This window comes from Alligator mississippiensis, chromosome 4 (genome assembly GCF_030867095.1).
Source record: "Alligator mississippiensis isolate rAllMis1 chromosome 4, rAllMis1, whole genome shotgun sequence".
Classification (NCBI taxonomy): domain Eukaryota; kingdom Metazoa; phylum Chordata; order Crocodylia; family Alligatoridae; genus Alligator; species Alligator mississippiensis.
Genome location: NC_081827.1, coordinates 81,900,668 through 81,916,248, shown reverse-complemented (window position 1 = coordinate 81,916,248; position 15,581 = coordinate 81,900,668). Strand labels below are relative to the sequence as shown.

Sequence of the window (15,581 nt, the reverse complement as noted above, 5' to 3'; positions counted from 1 at the left end):
CAAGTAGGCTGCAAGCCTTGCTGCAGACAGCCCAGGCTCTGTGAAAGGCAGCAGGTGCCCAGAGCCCAGCTAGATGTGACAGGCAACTGCAAACCTGGAAGCGGTTGCACCAGGGTCCAGAGTCCCAGTCAGCTCGTTGCTGTGCACAGCTCTGGGACCTCCATGGGGAAGGAGCCAGGGCTGCACTCCACTGCCAGGGGCTGCCTGTTACAAAGCCTGACATCCCCACAGGGGCAGGAGGGGAAGCAGAGCAGGGAAGCAAGGGAGAAACATCCCTGTCCCTATCCCGTCAGGCCCAGCTGCAAAGGGCAGGGCAAGTTGCATGAGCACAGCAGCCCTGTGCAGGAGGGCTCTGGCCAGGTGGCTCTGGCCCCAGCTGTCTCCATCCATGTCTCTTGCGGACGAGGTAAAGCAGACCTTGGCCTGGCTGTGGTGCTAGGGTGACCACCCGTTCCTGATTGGGTGTGACAGTCCTGGAATATGAACCTCAGGTCCTGGTCCCGAGCCGTGGGACAGCATTTGTCCTGGATTCACAGTGTTTTGCAGGAATCTGGGTTTTCCATTCCCTGAACTGCAGGTCTGTCCTTGCAGACTGGCAGCATTCCAGGTTGCAAGGTACTGCCAGGACTGGGATGCAGGGGGTTCCATTTGCATGTGCCTGCCCACACACATGTTTGTGGTTGGGAATATAGCCAGGCAGCATGGAGAGCAACTCCCTATCGTGAAGCTCCCCTATTGGTGGGGAGAGGAGAGGGCATAGGAAGGGCAGGGGTACAGATTGAGAACCCCACAGTGAAGGGAATGCAGCAGGGCTGGGGTTGTGGGTGCTGCCTGGCCAGGGTGGTGCATTGAGCCTGGTGTGGGAGCAGGATGAAGCCACAGTCAGCTTGTCCGGGGGGGCGGGGGGAGGGATCCAGCTCACTGCTGCTGTACACAGTTTCAAGGTAACATGGGTGGGCATGTTCCCCCCAAATTTGTGCATGGGGCAGGGGTGAATGAAGGCTGTCTGCTGCAGGCTCAGGGCTCCACACCATGCTGCCTTTCCTTGGGAGCCTTGTGCTGGCCATGCCACCATGGCGAGTTGCCCCCTGTACACCCGGCAGCAGCAGGGGAAGTGGTGTGGAGTTGTGACCCTCTGCTGCTACCAGGTTGGGAGGGGGTGAGTGGCTGGCACAAGGCTCCTGCGGAAATGGCAGCAGGGCGGGGAGCCCCAAAGCCCACAGCAGGCAGCTTTCATCCACCCCCACTCCAACCATGCCTCTAGCAGAGGTGAGGAGCGGGAGGAGGAGAGGCGGGCATGTGTCCCACCTTTCCATTTTGAAAAGGTGGTCACCTTATGTGGTGCCGGGAGAAGGTGCTTGCGGGAGGGGGTGATGCTGGAGGGGTCGCTGCACTAGGCAGTCCCAGGGGGCTCCACCTCCCATGCCCAAGCCGAGCCGCACTGCCAGCCCCTGCCCCTGCCCCTGCTCTTGTTCCCACTGTGCTGAGCCGGGAGCCAGGCCACTGCTGCAGGGTAGCACAGACCTCGGCCATGTCCCTTTTCCCTGTTGCCACCAGAGGGGTCCCAGCAGGGTCTGCTCTGCCCCTGTGTGTGTGGTCACTACATGGGGGAGCTGCCCTACCCCCCAGCCTCCATGCCTTGGCCCCTTCCCCGCTGTGTTCCTGGAGGTGCATTTGCAGCCACAAGCAGCAACAAGCAGGGCTAGGTCTCCAGACCCAGGTGCAGCCACTTGCAAGCTCATGGCTGCCTGCCATGAGCAGCCCAGGCTCCCTGGTACGGGTGGCAGGGGCCTGCCCAGAGCCTGGGCTGTTCACAGCAGGCAGGTACAAATCTGCAAGCGGCTGCACTAGGGTTGGAGGTTCAATCCTGCTACTTGCTGGCAGCAGCTGCATATGTGCTTTGGGGCAGATGGTGGGGCAAGACAGGTCCAACTAAAGTAATGCCTATTCTGGGCATGTGCTAGACTCAGCCTGAAGGCACACTGAGTTTAAAGTAAAGCACCTGCCACATAAGGGAAGTAGTGGGCCCAATCCTGGGGGGGTGGGGGGTGGTTCTGAGACCCTGCGATGCAATGCTAGTGGGAGGGGCAGTGCCAGGACTCCTGGTCCACTGGGGCAGGAGGGGGCAGTGCTGGGCCCCAAGGCTCCCTTTTGGTATTAAGGGCTCAATTCAGTTCAGGTCCTGCCCCAGTCATGTGACCCATGGACCCAAAAGGTTCTGTACCACTGAGTTCGATATACTAAATGACATCTGAGACTATTTCCAGGCCTATTTTTCAATTATACTAATCCCATTGGGCATTTTTACAAGTGCTGTGTTGGGAGGGGTGGGGGGGAGGGCTTTAACTAGAGCAGGTCCATAAGTCTCTAATTAAAGCACCTGCAGTGCCTCGCGTATCAGCATCTCCATGCTTCAAATGGTGGCAGGGGCGCTTTATCCAAAGCTCATCAAACAAGACTTTAGTTAATTGAATCTGCTCCAGTGCACTTTAATTATAGCGTGTCAAAGCAGCCTCCTGGCTCATGTACAGGCACCCATTGGTTCCAAATGAACTATAGCTAATTTATGCCAGCGGGAGATCTGGCTTGAAAAAAAATTGCATTAACATACAGTAGGTTCTGGGGTCCATGATTCTGTCTTCTAGACCATCCATTTTTACATTCCAAAAATCTTTGAAAATCCAGAGAATACAAGGACCCTATTGTGAAAAGCAATTACTCTGAAAAGGGCTTATGAGTTATAGCAAACAACCAACCCAGCATGAGCTCCCAGTGTGATCGGAAAAGAGACACAATACAAGGTATAAACAGGGAAGCATTTAGGTAGCATAAACAGAAGTTTTTAACTCTGTTCATGTCATTAGTGGAACCAGTACTGGACTACCACATGTCATTCTTGTGGCCATATACCAAAAAAGAGGATTGAACATTTAGAGATAAAAAGAAAAAGTAACATCAAAACTATTTGAGAGCTGGAGAAAAAACCCTACAGTGAAAGAGTTAAAGAGCTTAATCTGTTTTGTTTATTCAAAAGAAGTTTAGAAGATGACTTGATTAGAATTTGCAAATTCATATGCAGATTAAATATCAGGTTGCAAGGTCTCTTACCTGTCAGAGAAGATCAAAACAAAAATCAAGACCTGGAAGTTAAAGCCAGACGAATTCTATTTAGGTAAGGCATACATTTTTAACAGGAAGATCATTTAAGCATTGGAACAAACTGTTCAGGAAAATGATCTATTCTGGTTTTTTTTTGGGGGGGGGGGTTCTTCACTTCTTCATTAAGATTGCATGCTTCTCTGGAAAACATGCTTCAACTGAGCACAAATTAGTGAGCTCAATACAGTTATAAATGGGTGAAAATCTCTGACAGAGTCAAACTTGACAAGATGATTCCTTCTGACCTCAATATATATTAATGTAAATTTATCTTTCAATTCTACCACAGCTACAAGTTTGTGATAATATGTAATAATTCTATTCACAGCAATTTTAGGAGGAGTGCCCTTTTCAAGCAAAAATTAAATCAGTTTACATTTCTTTTAGTGCCAAATGGGCTCATGATGTTTGTTTTTAAAATGTGTTACTTGTGTTCATGGTGATTGAAGACCACAAAGCCTACATAATACATTTAGTAAACAAAATGTATCACTTGAAGAAACTTTTGTACATAGATCTCTCCTGTAACCAGGAAATAATATAGGGACAACACAAGAATTAGTAAATAAGTATTTCAGATATAGTGAAGAAATAGATTTGTCATTGTAGGAAAGTGCTGGAAAGTTCGAAGTAAAATATTCATAACTCGTAAGGATTTTCGTATGTTTTTGAGACAACTAGAGCACATGCTTTTAAGGGGATAAGGATAATACTACTTTTACCTTTTTGACAGGTAATTTTGTAAAGAATATATTCTGCTGATAAGTTGTATTAGTGATGAAACATTTAATGTACAAATTGTACTATGTATCCATAAGAATTGCTTTACTGTACTAAGATTATGCTGCAGATGCAATGTTTCAAAAAATTTTAGATGTAAAACTTTCTGATGAGATGCAATGCCCTGTGAATATCCAATACACCACTGTGAGTTACAGAATCTTCTCCAAGAAAAGTGTAAATAAGTTATCCAACACAGTTTATAAACTGTGTGTGGTACTATAATATAGAATTGAAAAAATCAAGAGAGAGCATCTGGCATTTAGCAAGTAAAGGTTCATAATGAAAAGAATAAGAATTTAGAGAAATAAGACAACCCAACTAACTGACACTCATATTAATCAGTTACTTTTGTTGGCTACAAATGTCCACCTCGGGATCCTTAAAATTCTTGTTTATTAGGCGGATTGAAACACTGTAATGAGTTAAATCATAAACCTTGGGGCTGGTCCCCACACACACACACGCACATATGCACACACACACACACACAGACACAGTAGCAAGCTACAGAGTCAGGTATACCTATCCTACAAGCACTGGAGTCTGTCGTTGAGGCTTCTTTCAGCGTGGTGTTATCTTCCAGAAGGGGGTCGCCGGCTGGTCCTTCTGGCTGGACAGGTCTGGATGAGTTGGAGATCAAGAGGGCGCCACTGAGGGTCACTTTTCACTGCCTTTTATCTGTCCCTGGCAGACTTTGGTGACTCCCCAGTTTTCAGGTTTGCCCAATCCAGTGGTCGTTGACCCTCGTGGGACTTCCCCCCCCCTCGGTGGCTACTGGGCGGCATCTGTCAGCCCCAGGGGTCGTCCGCATGTACGTGCAGGTTTGGGAGTCCGTTGATGAATTTTGAATAGGGCTCTGGGAGCGGTCGATCTAGATATTCAGCCCAAAAGTTGGTCCCCGGCATTGATTAACTCAGGCCAGGGCTTCTAGCCCTTGATCAGTGAGGTTTAGAGATTTCCCATTTGTTACATTGTCTTCTATTGAGTTCTTCCCTTGGCTGATCTGCAGCTTCCCAGGTGTCAATTGCTGTCTGCTTCCATGTTACACATTCAATCACTGATTCACTCGCTCTTTCAGGGGCCAGCCTGATACAGGGAAGGACAGTTTGATTCCTGCCCTTGTTAACATTGTTATAATGAATAACTTACTTATGAAACTAAATACATTCAGTTGAAAGATGAAAGGTGAGGAGTATAAAATATAAGCTACAAATGCCATGGCACACAAATAGATAAAAATACCAAAATACAAGGGGAGATACAAAATGCGCACACACAAATTTCAAAACACAATTCCTTATCTTAAAGTGAAAGAAAGAGGAAGGAAGGAAGAAAAGGTAGATGAGGAAAAACATATCCAAGTAGGGGAGAGCAACTGCAGGCAAGAGGAAAAGGGGCTTTCTGCTACACTTTGACTGTCTTTATGCAAGGGAGATTTCATAATTCTGGATTTATGTGCAGGAACAATTCTTTGAAAATGTAGAAGCTGAATCATCCTGCTGCTTTTTCTTTTCCTTTATTATATGTCTAATTATGGCAGTCTCATTAAAGCCCATGTATAGAGAGCAGTTCTGAAAAAAAGATAAATCCTTATGCACTTATCCCTTCCTTTTTTTAAATTACATCTTCTGAAAAATGCATTACAAAACAATAACAAAATAGCAATGATTGTCAAGCTTCGATCTTTTCATTCTTCCATTAGCTGGAATGTTCTTGCGTAACAGAAAAATTAGTGGACCGCCTCTTAGAAATCCTGCAGTCCTGTAATAGAAATTTTCCTCTGTACCTACATAAAAATCGCACTCATTTAACCTTAAACGTGTGTTTAGTCCCATTGATTTGGTCCATTGTTTTGTTTGTCTGCAACTGTAATCCAGATCTCACTGAGATTATGAGTGTGTTTTGGCTAACATCAATAAAAGTTGAATCAGTCTCTGTGATTCAGATCTATGACTCATGCAACGGATAGGTACCTAACTCCTACGGATTTCAAATGAACTTGACAGAAATTAAGCACAAAAATAACTAAGAAACTGGATGTAAGCATACAAAAGGCAGATCTCTAATGCCTTTTGTGTACACATTGTCCTACCTCTTTTCCCAAGGGTCTTTGTGATAGAAGAAGGTGAAAAAGACATGGTATGACGGATCATACCTGTGAGGCAGACAAGACGTGACAGCTCCCTGAACACCTTTTCTGATGCTTGTACTTTGTAGTTTAAAGCAGCAGATAAATATTTAAACTTGTGTTTCATGCAGTTGTCAGGGAAAATATCATCTGAGCAGCAGTTGGTTTCACTGAAATTATGAACAACTTTATATTGATTGAATTAATAATTATCTTAATTATATTTTCAGAAGCCATTAAAATTAATCAAAAGGAAGAATGAAAACAAGAAATAAAATAATAGTCATGAAATACTTTTTAACCATCTTTAATGGAATTTCCTTGGTAAGAGTCTTGATTAATTTTAAATTAAACTGCTTGGAATATGTTATTTAGCAAGTGTTTAATTTAAAGCAATAATTTTTATTATTTTCAGATTTTTGGTCTCATGGTTTTTACATTCGCTCTGTGGCTTTTATTTGACAGAAACAACTTATTCACCGCTTTATGTGAGTATTGGTACTTTTTCTGGTTTTCATGGTTTCCAAAAGATATACCAGCTAACTACAGAAATATAATTACAGGGCTTTGTCACAAGGTGGCAGTGTTAGATTAAAATGCCATTATTAACTTTACTGTTAATTATGTTTTCCCTCTTTACACAAATATGATTATTGAAATGGGGTTACTATATATAAACATGTCTCCCCGATTACTATAGGCAGTTTACTTTTTAATGTGGTCACAGAAATCAGTATATTTGTGTCAATACAAATTAGTGATATATTTCTTTTTTCCCTGACAATTCCTCAGAATAGACTTGCCCTGTTTTATGTGTGTAGTGATTGTTAGTGTAGATGATCAGATGACCTGAACATGAATACAACTTTATGGTTGGCAGACAGTATCAGTAGTATAACTAGAAGTCAGTGAGGAGATGCCCACCCCCAGAGCAGATTTAGAGGGGATGCCAGATTGGTGGCCCCTGGGGAACCTGCACTTCAACAGCTATCCTGAGCCCCTGGCATGTCGGCTGCTGCAGCTGGAGTGCAGTGACTACACTGCAGCAGCAGCAGCAGCCAGGTAGTCTACAGGTGAGGTAAGACTTGCTTGGAACCCCCTCGGCAGAATACCCCGATCCTGCTCCACACAACCTCCACCTCCCCCCTCTGCTCTGCCCAGGATGCCAAAATTGTTATGTCTCTGATCAATGTAGTCATGCCCTTTTCCTCAACGCACATGACACATGACATGTCACATGGCAAAGAAATCTAGTGCAAGTTGTGGCTATTCAGCTGTTTCTGGTCTACAGCAGCGGAAGTCTAATTATTTAAGGCAGCCTTTTACTATGGGCGGGCCACCCCTTTTCACCTGGTAGTCACCATGGGCAGACAGTCTCCCGATCCAGCTGACTGTGCTCTGTGGGGTGGGCTGCTCTCCTCGCCAACCATGCAGCCTCTGCACCTCATCACCACCATCAGTTATGGCAAGCAAGGATTTGGAGTGGCTAATTTGACAGGGACAATGGAGGGGAAGGAGAGCAGCCATCCCCACAGGACAGCATTGTTATTGGAAATAGAACCAGAGCTGGGATCAGCCAGCAGTTAGTAAAATGCAAATTGAATTAGACAGAAGCAGAGGATCAGCCAACTGTTCTTAAAACACAGACTGGATCAGACCTTAGTGGGCTAGATCAAGTTGCTTCTCAAGCTGGATCTGGCCCATGGACCATAGGTTGCTGATCCCTGATGTAAGGTATATGATATACCATCACCCTGGCATCTGCCTCATAAACTGGAGTGTTTGTGAAGAGGCTGGACTAGATGATCTTGTGAAATGCCTTCCAGCCCTACTTCCCTATGATTCTATGAATGTGCATATGTACACGTTCACACTGCCTTATGACATGCTGTAGAATTATCATCTTCAGAACTGTCTTATCCCCTGTACCTTTAGAAATTTCTGCATTATTCTTTTTTCTTTGCTGTCTATCAGAAACATTTTCTCTTGTTTATCTTGAGGATTTAATTTTTGTTTCCAAGAAGTTTTTATTTGGAATTTTAAAGTGATCAATATTGCAAGTTGTACATTTAGTTGCCTTGGTGAATCTCATTTTTTAATATTCCACTTTGTTTGAACTGTAGATTCATTTAGCTCATGTTATATAATAAGTAATATTGTTTATCTCTCAGTGTAAAGCACCCTTAATGTAATGTCCAAAAATATTTTGTATTAACCTAATGCTCTGCTTCTGTTTTCTCAAAGAAGTGTTTTTTGCTAACAACAAGACGTGTGTGTGCTTTCCTTTTTGTCTACTTAAAACCTTTGTTAGCTGCCTGGAGTGAGCCCTTCTTGCTAGCTTGATGGCATGTACCTTTCCTGTAACAGGACAACTTTTGAAGGCCACATCTGATCAATTCCAAAACTTCAAAGAATGTTCTAGGGACGAGTAGTTATGTGCACTAGTCTGAGGTCAGGAAGAAGAAAGGGTAGGGTGCCATCTTGAGATTAAAGCCCAGATCCACAAACAGAGTTAGGTGTCCAGGTCCTGTTGAAGTATAAATTAGACAACTAATTCCTTTGAGGTCCTAGTTGTAAGTGACTTGATTAAGATCATACAGCACCTCCACTCTGGTGGAATTTGGAGGTTCAGTTTACCGCTTATCCACCAAACAATCTTTGCATCTACGGCTAGGGACAGACATTACACATAAACCATTTAAGTGATCAGAAACTGATTTAAACCTGTAACAGAACAGATGTTCAGCACACATAAACCATTTGAAAATGCCAGAAACTGGTTTGAGATAAACCTGGTTGAGTGTAGTGCTAGACTTAACTGATTTGGGTCAAACCGGCTTATGCAATGTCTGTCCCAGACCCCTTCCTGGTTTAAGATAAACTAGACTCCCCCAGCACCCTGGCATGCTCACTTGCCTGGGTGGGGCTCTCTGCTCCACAATAGGGCTGGCCCCTCCCCTCTTTTACCATCTACACTTTTCCCAGAGCCTGACGAAGGCACTTTGCTCCCGAAAGCTTGCAGAAAAGGACAGTTTTCTTGCCATTTTCCAGTTGGTCTAATAAAAGATATCATTTTGGACCAAGAGCTCTAGTTTTTTGTATGTCTTCTAGATTGCTGTTTAAAACTCCATGTTTTCAATTCACCAGGGGTTGGTAATATTTAATTCAAGGTGAAATTTCTGTATAATTATGGATCTGAAACCAGAAATCAATAAATAGTGCTGAACTTTGCATGTTTTCCATCTGGAGTTATAAGCCAAGATCATCCTATTCCCTTTTGACCATACCTCAGTAATAGGTATCAAGTTCCTCCTATACATTTTGCCATTTTCTAGGAATGGAATCTTTATATCTATATATCTATAACAATATACATATATCAAGTCTCTTCACTAATTTTTTGACATTGGTGTAAATGTGTTAGCTATCTGTACCCTTATACGTGTTCTTGTTTACATCTAATTTAGTACTGGAGTCTTATGGTTGCTAATGTAATGGTAGTTAGTGTAGTATAGAAGAGCAAGCATATCTGTGTCTCTTAAGCCATAGAAACTGGTGGTAATAAGTTCATTTTGTCACTTTACTGGGCGCGTCTACACATGCATTTAAGCGTGACTAAATTTAGTGCTTATTAAGCTAATGCACATTAAGGGATTTTTGGCAGGTGTCTACATGTGCAGGGACTTGGCACTAAAAGTATCAAATTAAGTGTGATATCACTTAAGGTATCAAATTTAAGTGTGATTAGCCTAATTTTGCCGTCTTCCATGTGCATTAAGAGTACACATGTGTAGACACGAGCCCATAATGCGTATTAAATTAGGCTTATGCACATCAACATTTCTCATGTAGTCGTACCCACTGTTTATATCATTCAACAAAGCTTTTCAAGAAATTAGTTTAACGAATTTTAAAAATATATTCTTAGGGCAAAACTTTTCTAAGTAGAAGATACCAAGAACAAGAAATGCTATTTTATGAATGCATTTTGTTTCAGCTTTCACAGGTGAGGACCACTTGGTATCTTATCTTTGTTACATATTGCTTGGCACTGGATCCATCATTATTTTTATTTCATTCTTGGGATGCATTGGAAGTTTCAAAGAAATCAGATGTTTACTAGTTCTGGTGAGTAGAGATTAATGAAATGCCTCAGGCTTTGACAATTTAGGTAGCAAAGCAGAGTCAATGTATGTACTAAAAAAGATTGTCCCAATATTATGCTTTACTCTAACTATTATCTGGGTCATGTGTGAAGGTCTGCAGAAACAGATAAGGAAACTGAATGTAAGATGACTGTCCATGATATAAGAAACTGTGTGTTGCATAAGAAAAGATATTATAAGATAATAATGAGCTGTAACAAAATGCCTTTAGCTAGTCACAATACTAGTGGGCATTAGGCATATAGATATGAAAATGGTGGAACTTTAGAAATGTTATCTGTTAACATTTGCAGTTTCCAAAAAAAGTGCTTCTAAACCCTGACACAATTTTATACAAACCCTCTAATGCTTTATGATCTGAAAGTTGATTCTTGCACAGGACCATTTATAATAACTTGTGAAACTGCAGCATGCTATAAGTCTTCGCAGTTCTTTAATGTCAACAGACTAATTATTTATTGGAAGTAATCAATGTCCAGCAGTGACAAAACCAGACAGAAGCAGTTTGTTTGTAAGTTTTGCCACCACGATAATTTTGTTAATGGTTTAGTAGGCCTTTTTAATTTAAACCTGAATTCAGTTCTATATAGTTCTACTGAACGTTGTCATCTTTGCTTTTCTGGAGCTATTCTAGAAAAAATTACTCCTCTACCTCACACAGAATCTCAATAGGGTGCTCAGAGATTTCACATTAAGCCATTGCTTTGTGGGCAGTAATTTGCCTGTTGGGCAAGCTATGTTGCTAAAAGGGGTCTGTACTCCCTTGGGCAGTGCTTCCTAGCAAATGTGGATGAAGAACTCAATGGTGTATCACTTCAGCATCACAAACAGAAAATTTGACTTCTGTTTGCAGGAATAGGCTGAGCGGTGTGATTAATCTTATTTTATTAATCTTATCTTATTGTTCTCCTTACAGTGTAGGAAGAGAAAGGGTAATTGAAATTGTCACTAACCCAAATTACATATGTCCGTGGCTGAGTAGAGGGAGAATTCTTATTGCTGCTGGAATTAATTGCGGCCTCTTTCTCTAAAGCTTTGAATTTAAGCAAAGGAAATGCACACTGATATTACTGATATGAAATGAGAAATCAGATTGAAAAGATCTCAACACAATGATGCAAGGTTCAGGGAAGTGGGATCGAGATCCTTTGCCCTGTACCTGACTCAAGATAGATACGGGTAGAATTCTTTTTGCATTCCTCAGCTATTTTTACTACTTTGATAGCTTTAACTCCATAGCCACCCGCCTTTGACCTGAACTGGGTCACTGTAGCCCACAGCCCAAAAAGGTTGCTGACTGCTGAGTTAGAGATTTTGTGGATTCATCCTCACTGGAAATTTTCATGTTCAGATTAGACAACTGTTTGTCTGGGGTGATTTAAACAAGGAGGATCCTACTATGAGGAGGGGCTTGGACTAAATGATCTTTTGAGGCCCCTTCTAGTCCTATTTTCCTATGATTTCCCTCTAACACAAATCTAGTTTATTAATCTGCTAGCTTCGCTTAAAAAAAAACCTGTGGAAGAAATAACCCAGGATTATTTCTGCTTATTGACCATGACTATTTAATGCAAAGCGCATAAGTGGTCTAGGAAATCAGAACCAGAACCCAGGTGTCCCCCGCCTCCGTGTCTTAAGTGCTCGCATCTCTGAGATAGGAAGTCATGGTCCCATTTGCTTACTTTCCTTCTGTCCTTATTATGCTTGCATTCCTTTTTGCCTAGTGACCAAGTTTCACCAGGAAGGATGAAAGGTACCCACGATACAACTTATTCTATAGCTTAGTGTTTAGGACCCTCTTCTAGGACTAGGAGATATGGCATTTGAATCCTTGGAGGCTGAAGGGGTTCTATACTCCAGGTATTCCATTTCCTAAGTTAGTGCTCTAACTACTAACTATTACATAATATGCTGGCATCACCACTGCCACCAACTGTGCATTTTGAGAAAAAGTGACTCTCTCTTTTTAGCTCTTTGCTGTTGGGTTTGGTACCCCCCCAGCATGAGTCTGTATTGCAGCAGAGCTTAGGTGGGAGTTAGGTGTTTAGCTGCTCAAAGTGGATCACTTATGAGTGTGGCCAGAAGGGCAGGTCTAGGAGCATATGGGAATTTACAGTCAAAATGGAGGCACTGTATGAACTTTGATGCCCAGTGTATTTTAAGGCTCATGAAATAAGGCCAATCTAGATCTCTCTTTGGAGTTTAGGTAACTAAATTTTACCTATGTCATGTTTAGGCACTTTCCAGGTCTACACCTACAGTTATGCAAACATGTATTATTATACTAATACTAACTGACTTCTGTGTAGCCTAAATTTCATGGTAAGGGTTTTTACAATTCTTTGAAGATGAGTAGCATAATAATACCTTAATGCTACATAATTATTACCTACCATTAGCACCCATTCATTATTTCAATTATGTTGTGGCTTCCTCTTTAAATCAAGAATCAGTGACTTATGCCCCACTTGATGCCTAACCCTACCTGATAGCAGCAGTGATAGTGATGTATTGAGTTTTCCGATTGCTTTTATGTATGCAGATTTCTTGCTATTATTGGAATGTCCCTGAATAATAATCACGCACGAGGAGAGTTCAGTTTATGGATTGAACTGTGTATTGCATCATTCCATGTCTAATAAATTTTACTGATACAGTATATTATTTTCATTTGACTTTTTAGTATATGGGTCTCACAGTCGTGGTCTTCAGTGTCCAAGTTGCAATACCAGTGCTAATATACACATTCAAAAAAGAGGTATGTAAATTTTCTATATATCAGACCATTATTAATTTTATAATAATCTTTTTTAAGTGTTTAGAGCCAATCCCTATGGGGTGCTCCCTGCCAATAGATGGGAGCTCTGCAATGACCTTGTCCAGATCCTGAATATGCTCATACTGGCACATGGAACCATTTGGCAAGTGGAACCAAGAGAAATTCACAAGTTGTAGAGAGAAGTTAATGCCAATTAATGTCCTATCTTCTCTTCCACTATCTCCATAGAACCTATGCCTCCTGTTAAAGAGTTGTGTAAATTAGTCTACATTCATTAGTAAGACTCACGCATGGGGTTGCAGGCAAGACATAGACATGGATACAGGTACTGCAATTATTAACAGCTGCTTGTAAAAAGGGATTGGATGGAAGTCAATTCCTTCATTTAATAGGGTAGAACGGGCCAAGAGAGTTTCAAGTATTTGAAGATCAGAATTAGAGTTCAATATAATCTAAATAATGATTTAAAAAAATCAACAAGATAAAATGTAATAAAGACAAGTACAATTCACCACTCTTCAAAAGGAAAAATGAAATAAATTAATAGAAAATAGGGAACACCACTCTAGGCAGCAGTACTGAAAGAAAGAAGAGTATATGGAACATATATAGTGGACTGGAATACAAGTCAACAATATGATGCAAAAAAAGGGCAAATCTCATTCTGACAAGTATTAATAGGATCATCATATATAAGACATGGGAAGTAACTATACCTCTGTGATGAGTGTTATTCAGTCCTCAGCTGGATTATTGTGTCCAGTTTTGGGTACACACAGTTATTTTGGTAAATCTGGTATAATTTATCAAACCAACTCAAATAGTTGGAAAAATTCTTCTTTGCAAGCTTTCATGTACAAATACCCTGAGAAAGCATCTGCAGTTGGTCTGTGCTTTCCCTAGATGGAATGAATAGTTAAGCAGTCAGAGGCTAGTATGTATGCAAGAAAGCCAGTCAGTAAAGAGGTAAACTGAGGAGTAAGTGGGTGAGAGACAAGTTGGGGGTGGAGTGGAAGAGGATTGAGTGTAGCCGGTAAATAGTGGAGAGGTACCTGGGGAGTCGGATGTTAGGCAGGTTGTGTCATAAATCCAATGTCTTTATTTAGTCCAGGGGTGTACTTGGTAGCCATGTTGGTCTGAGACAAAAAGACATACAAAAAACTAGAACTCTTGGTTCCAAAATGATACTTTTTATTAGACCAACTGGAAAATGGCAAGAAAATTGTCCTTTTCTGAAAGCTTTTGGGATCAAGGACCCTTCGTCAGGCTCTGGGAAAAGTGTAGATGGTACAAGATGGTAAAATGTCCCCATAGGTAGGAAATAAATTTCGTTTTTGCACAAAGGGAGCTGAAGATGGAAGTCTGTCCCTCTGGGTCCATGAGAGTGGACGTTTTACTATCTCACCCACTGACTCTCCACTGACTGGCTTTCTTGCATAAATACCAGCCTCTGTCTTCTTTACTATTCATTCCATCCAGGAAGAGCACACAACTGCAGTTGCTTCCTCAGCCTGACAAAGGGTATTTGTACCCAAAAGCTTGCAAAGAAAAAATTTTCCAACTATTTGAGTTTGTCTAATAAAAGATATCAGATTTACCAAAAGAACCTTGTCCGCCTATGCCCTTAGACCAACATGGTTACAATCCATACCCCAGTTTTGGGTACCACATTTAAAGAAAGATTGGAGAGAGTCCAGAAGAAATCAACAATGATGATGAGAAGTTAGAAAACCAAAGAATAAAGGTTGAAGGAGCTGGTCATGTTTTTCTCTCTAAAAAAAAGACTGAGAGGGCAAAAAAATCCAATATGTAAACAGTTTTTATGACAGAGCATTGATGAATTATTCTTTATGTCCACTGGAAGTAGGGCAAAAAGAAACAGGCTTAATTTGTAGCAAAAAGAGAGTAAAAATATATATGAGAGGAAACCTTAATAACTATAAGGATAGCTAAGAACTGAAAGATGGCATTTTAGGTGCCTGTCAAATTCCTTTCAGTTGAGTAATTTATAGGTTAGATAAACATTTGTCAAAGCCAGTCTAGGTATGTTTGATTCGACTTCAGTGGGCACAACTACACAAGATGCTTTACTGCTCAGTAGAGCTAATAACTGCACAGTAAGCATCCATGTCTACACATGCAGATGCTTACTGTACAGTAATTGCTGTAATTGCGAGTAAATTTGCTACCTGCAAATGCAAGTAGCAAGCACCCAGCTGCCGCTCTTTGATCGTAGGGCCAGGGCTGGGAGATCCTTCTCCTGCAGCCCTCGCCCCACAATCACGGGACTCAGGCTGGAAAATCCTTATCTCCCAGCACCTGCCCCATGACCACAGAACTGGTGCTGGGAAATAAGGATCTCCCAGCCTGATCCCCACAACCAGGTACCCAAGTACCTTGGGAAGAAGAATTTTCCAGCACTGGCCCTGCACCCACACCTCCTGATTGTGGAGCAGGCGCTTGGGTCCCTGCTGGCGGGGTTGGCGAGCCTGTTCCCCACCCAGCTCCGTGATCGCAGAGCTGGTGGGGAACAGGCTGTCTAGCTCCCTCCCTGCAATCACAGAGC

The 15,581-nt window shown here is 42.0% G+C and overlaps 1 protein-coding gene across 3 annotated transcripts in view; it reads left to right on the top strand.

Moving 5' to 3' along the window:
• TSPAN19 (tetraspanin 19) overlaps positions 1 to 15,581 on the top strand; it is a 37,190-nt gene that overhangs the window by 1,583 nt on the left and 20,026 nt on the right. For all 3 annotated transcript variants that reach the window (XM_019480965.2, XM_019480961.2, XM_019480962.2), the window contains exons 2-5: positions 6,301 to 6,394; positions 6,486 to 6,558; positions 10,068 to 10,198; positions 12,920 to 12,994. In XM_019480965.2, coding sequence (XP_019336510.1) covers positions 6,329 to 6,394; positions 6,486 to 6,558; positions 10,068 to 10,198; positions 12,920 to 12,994 — 345 coding nt within the window. In that variant the 5' untranslated portion in view covers positions 6,301 to 6,328. The remainder of the gene's footprint in view (positions 1 to 6,300; positions 6,395 to 6,485; positions 6,559 to 10,067; positions 10,199 to 12,919; positions 12,995 to 15,581) is intronic.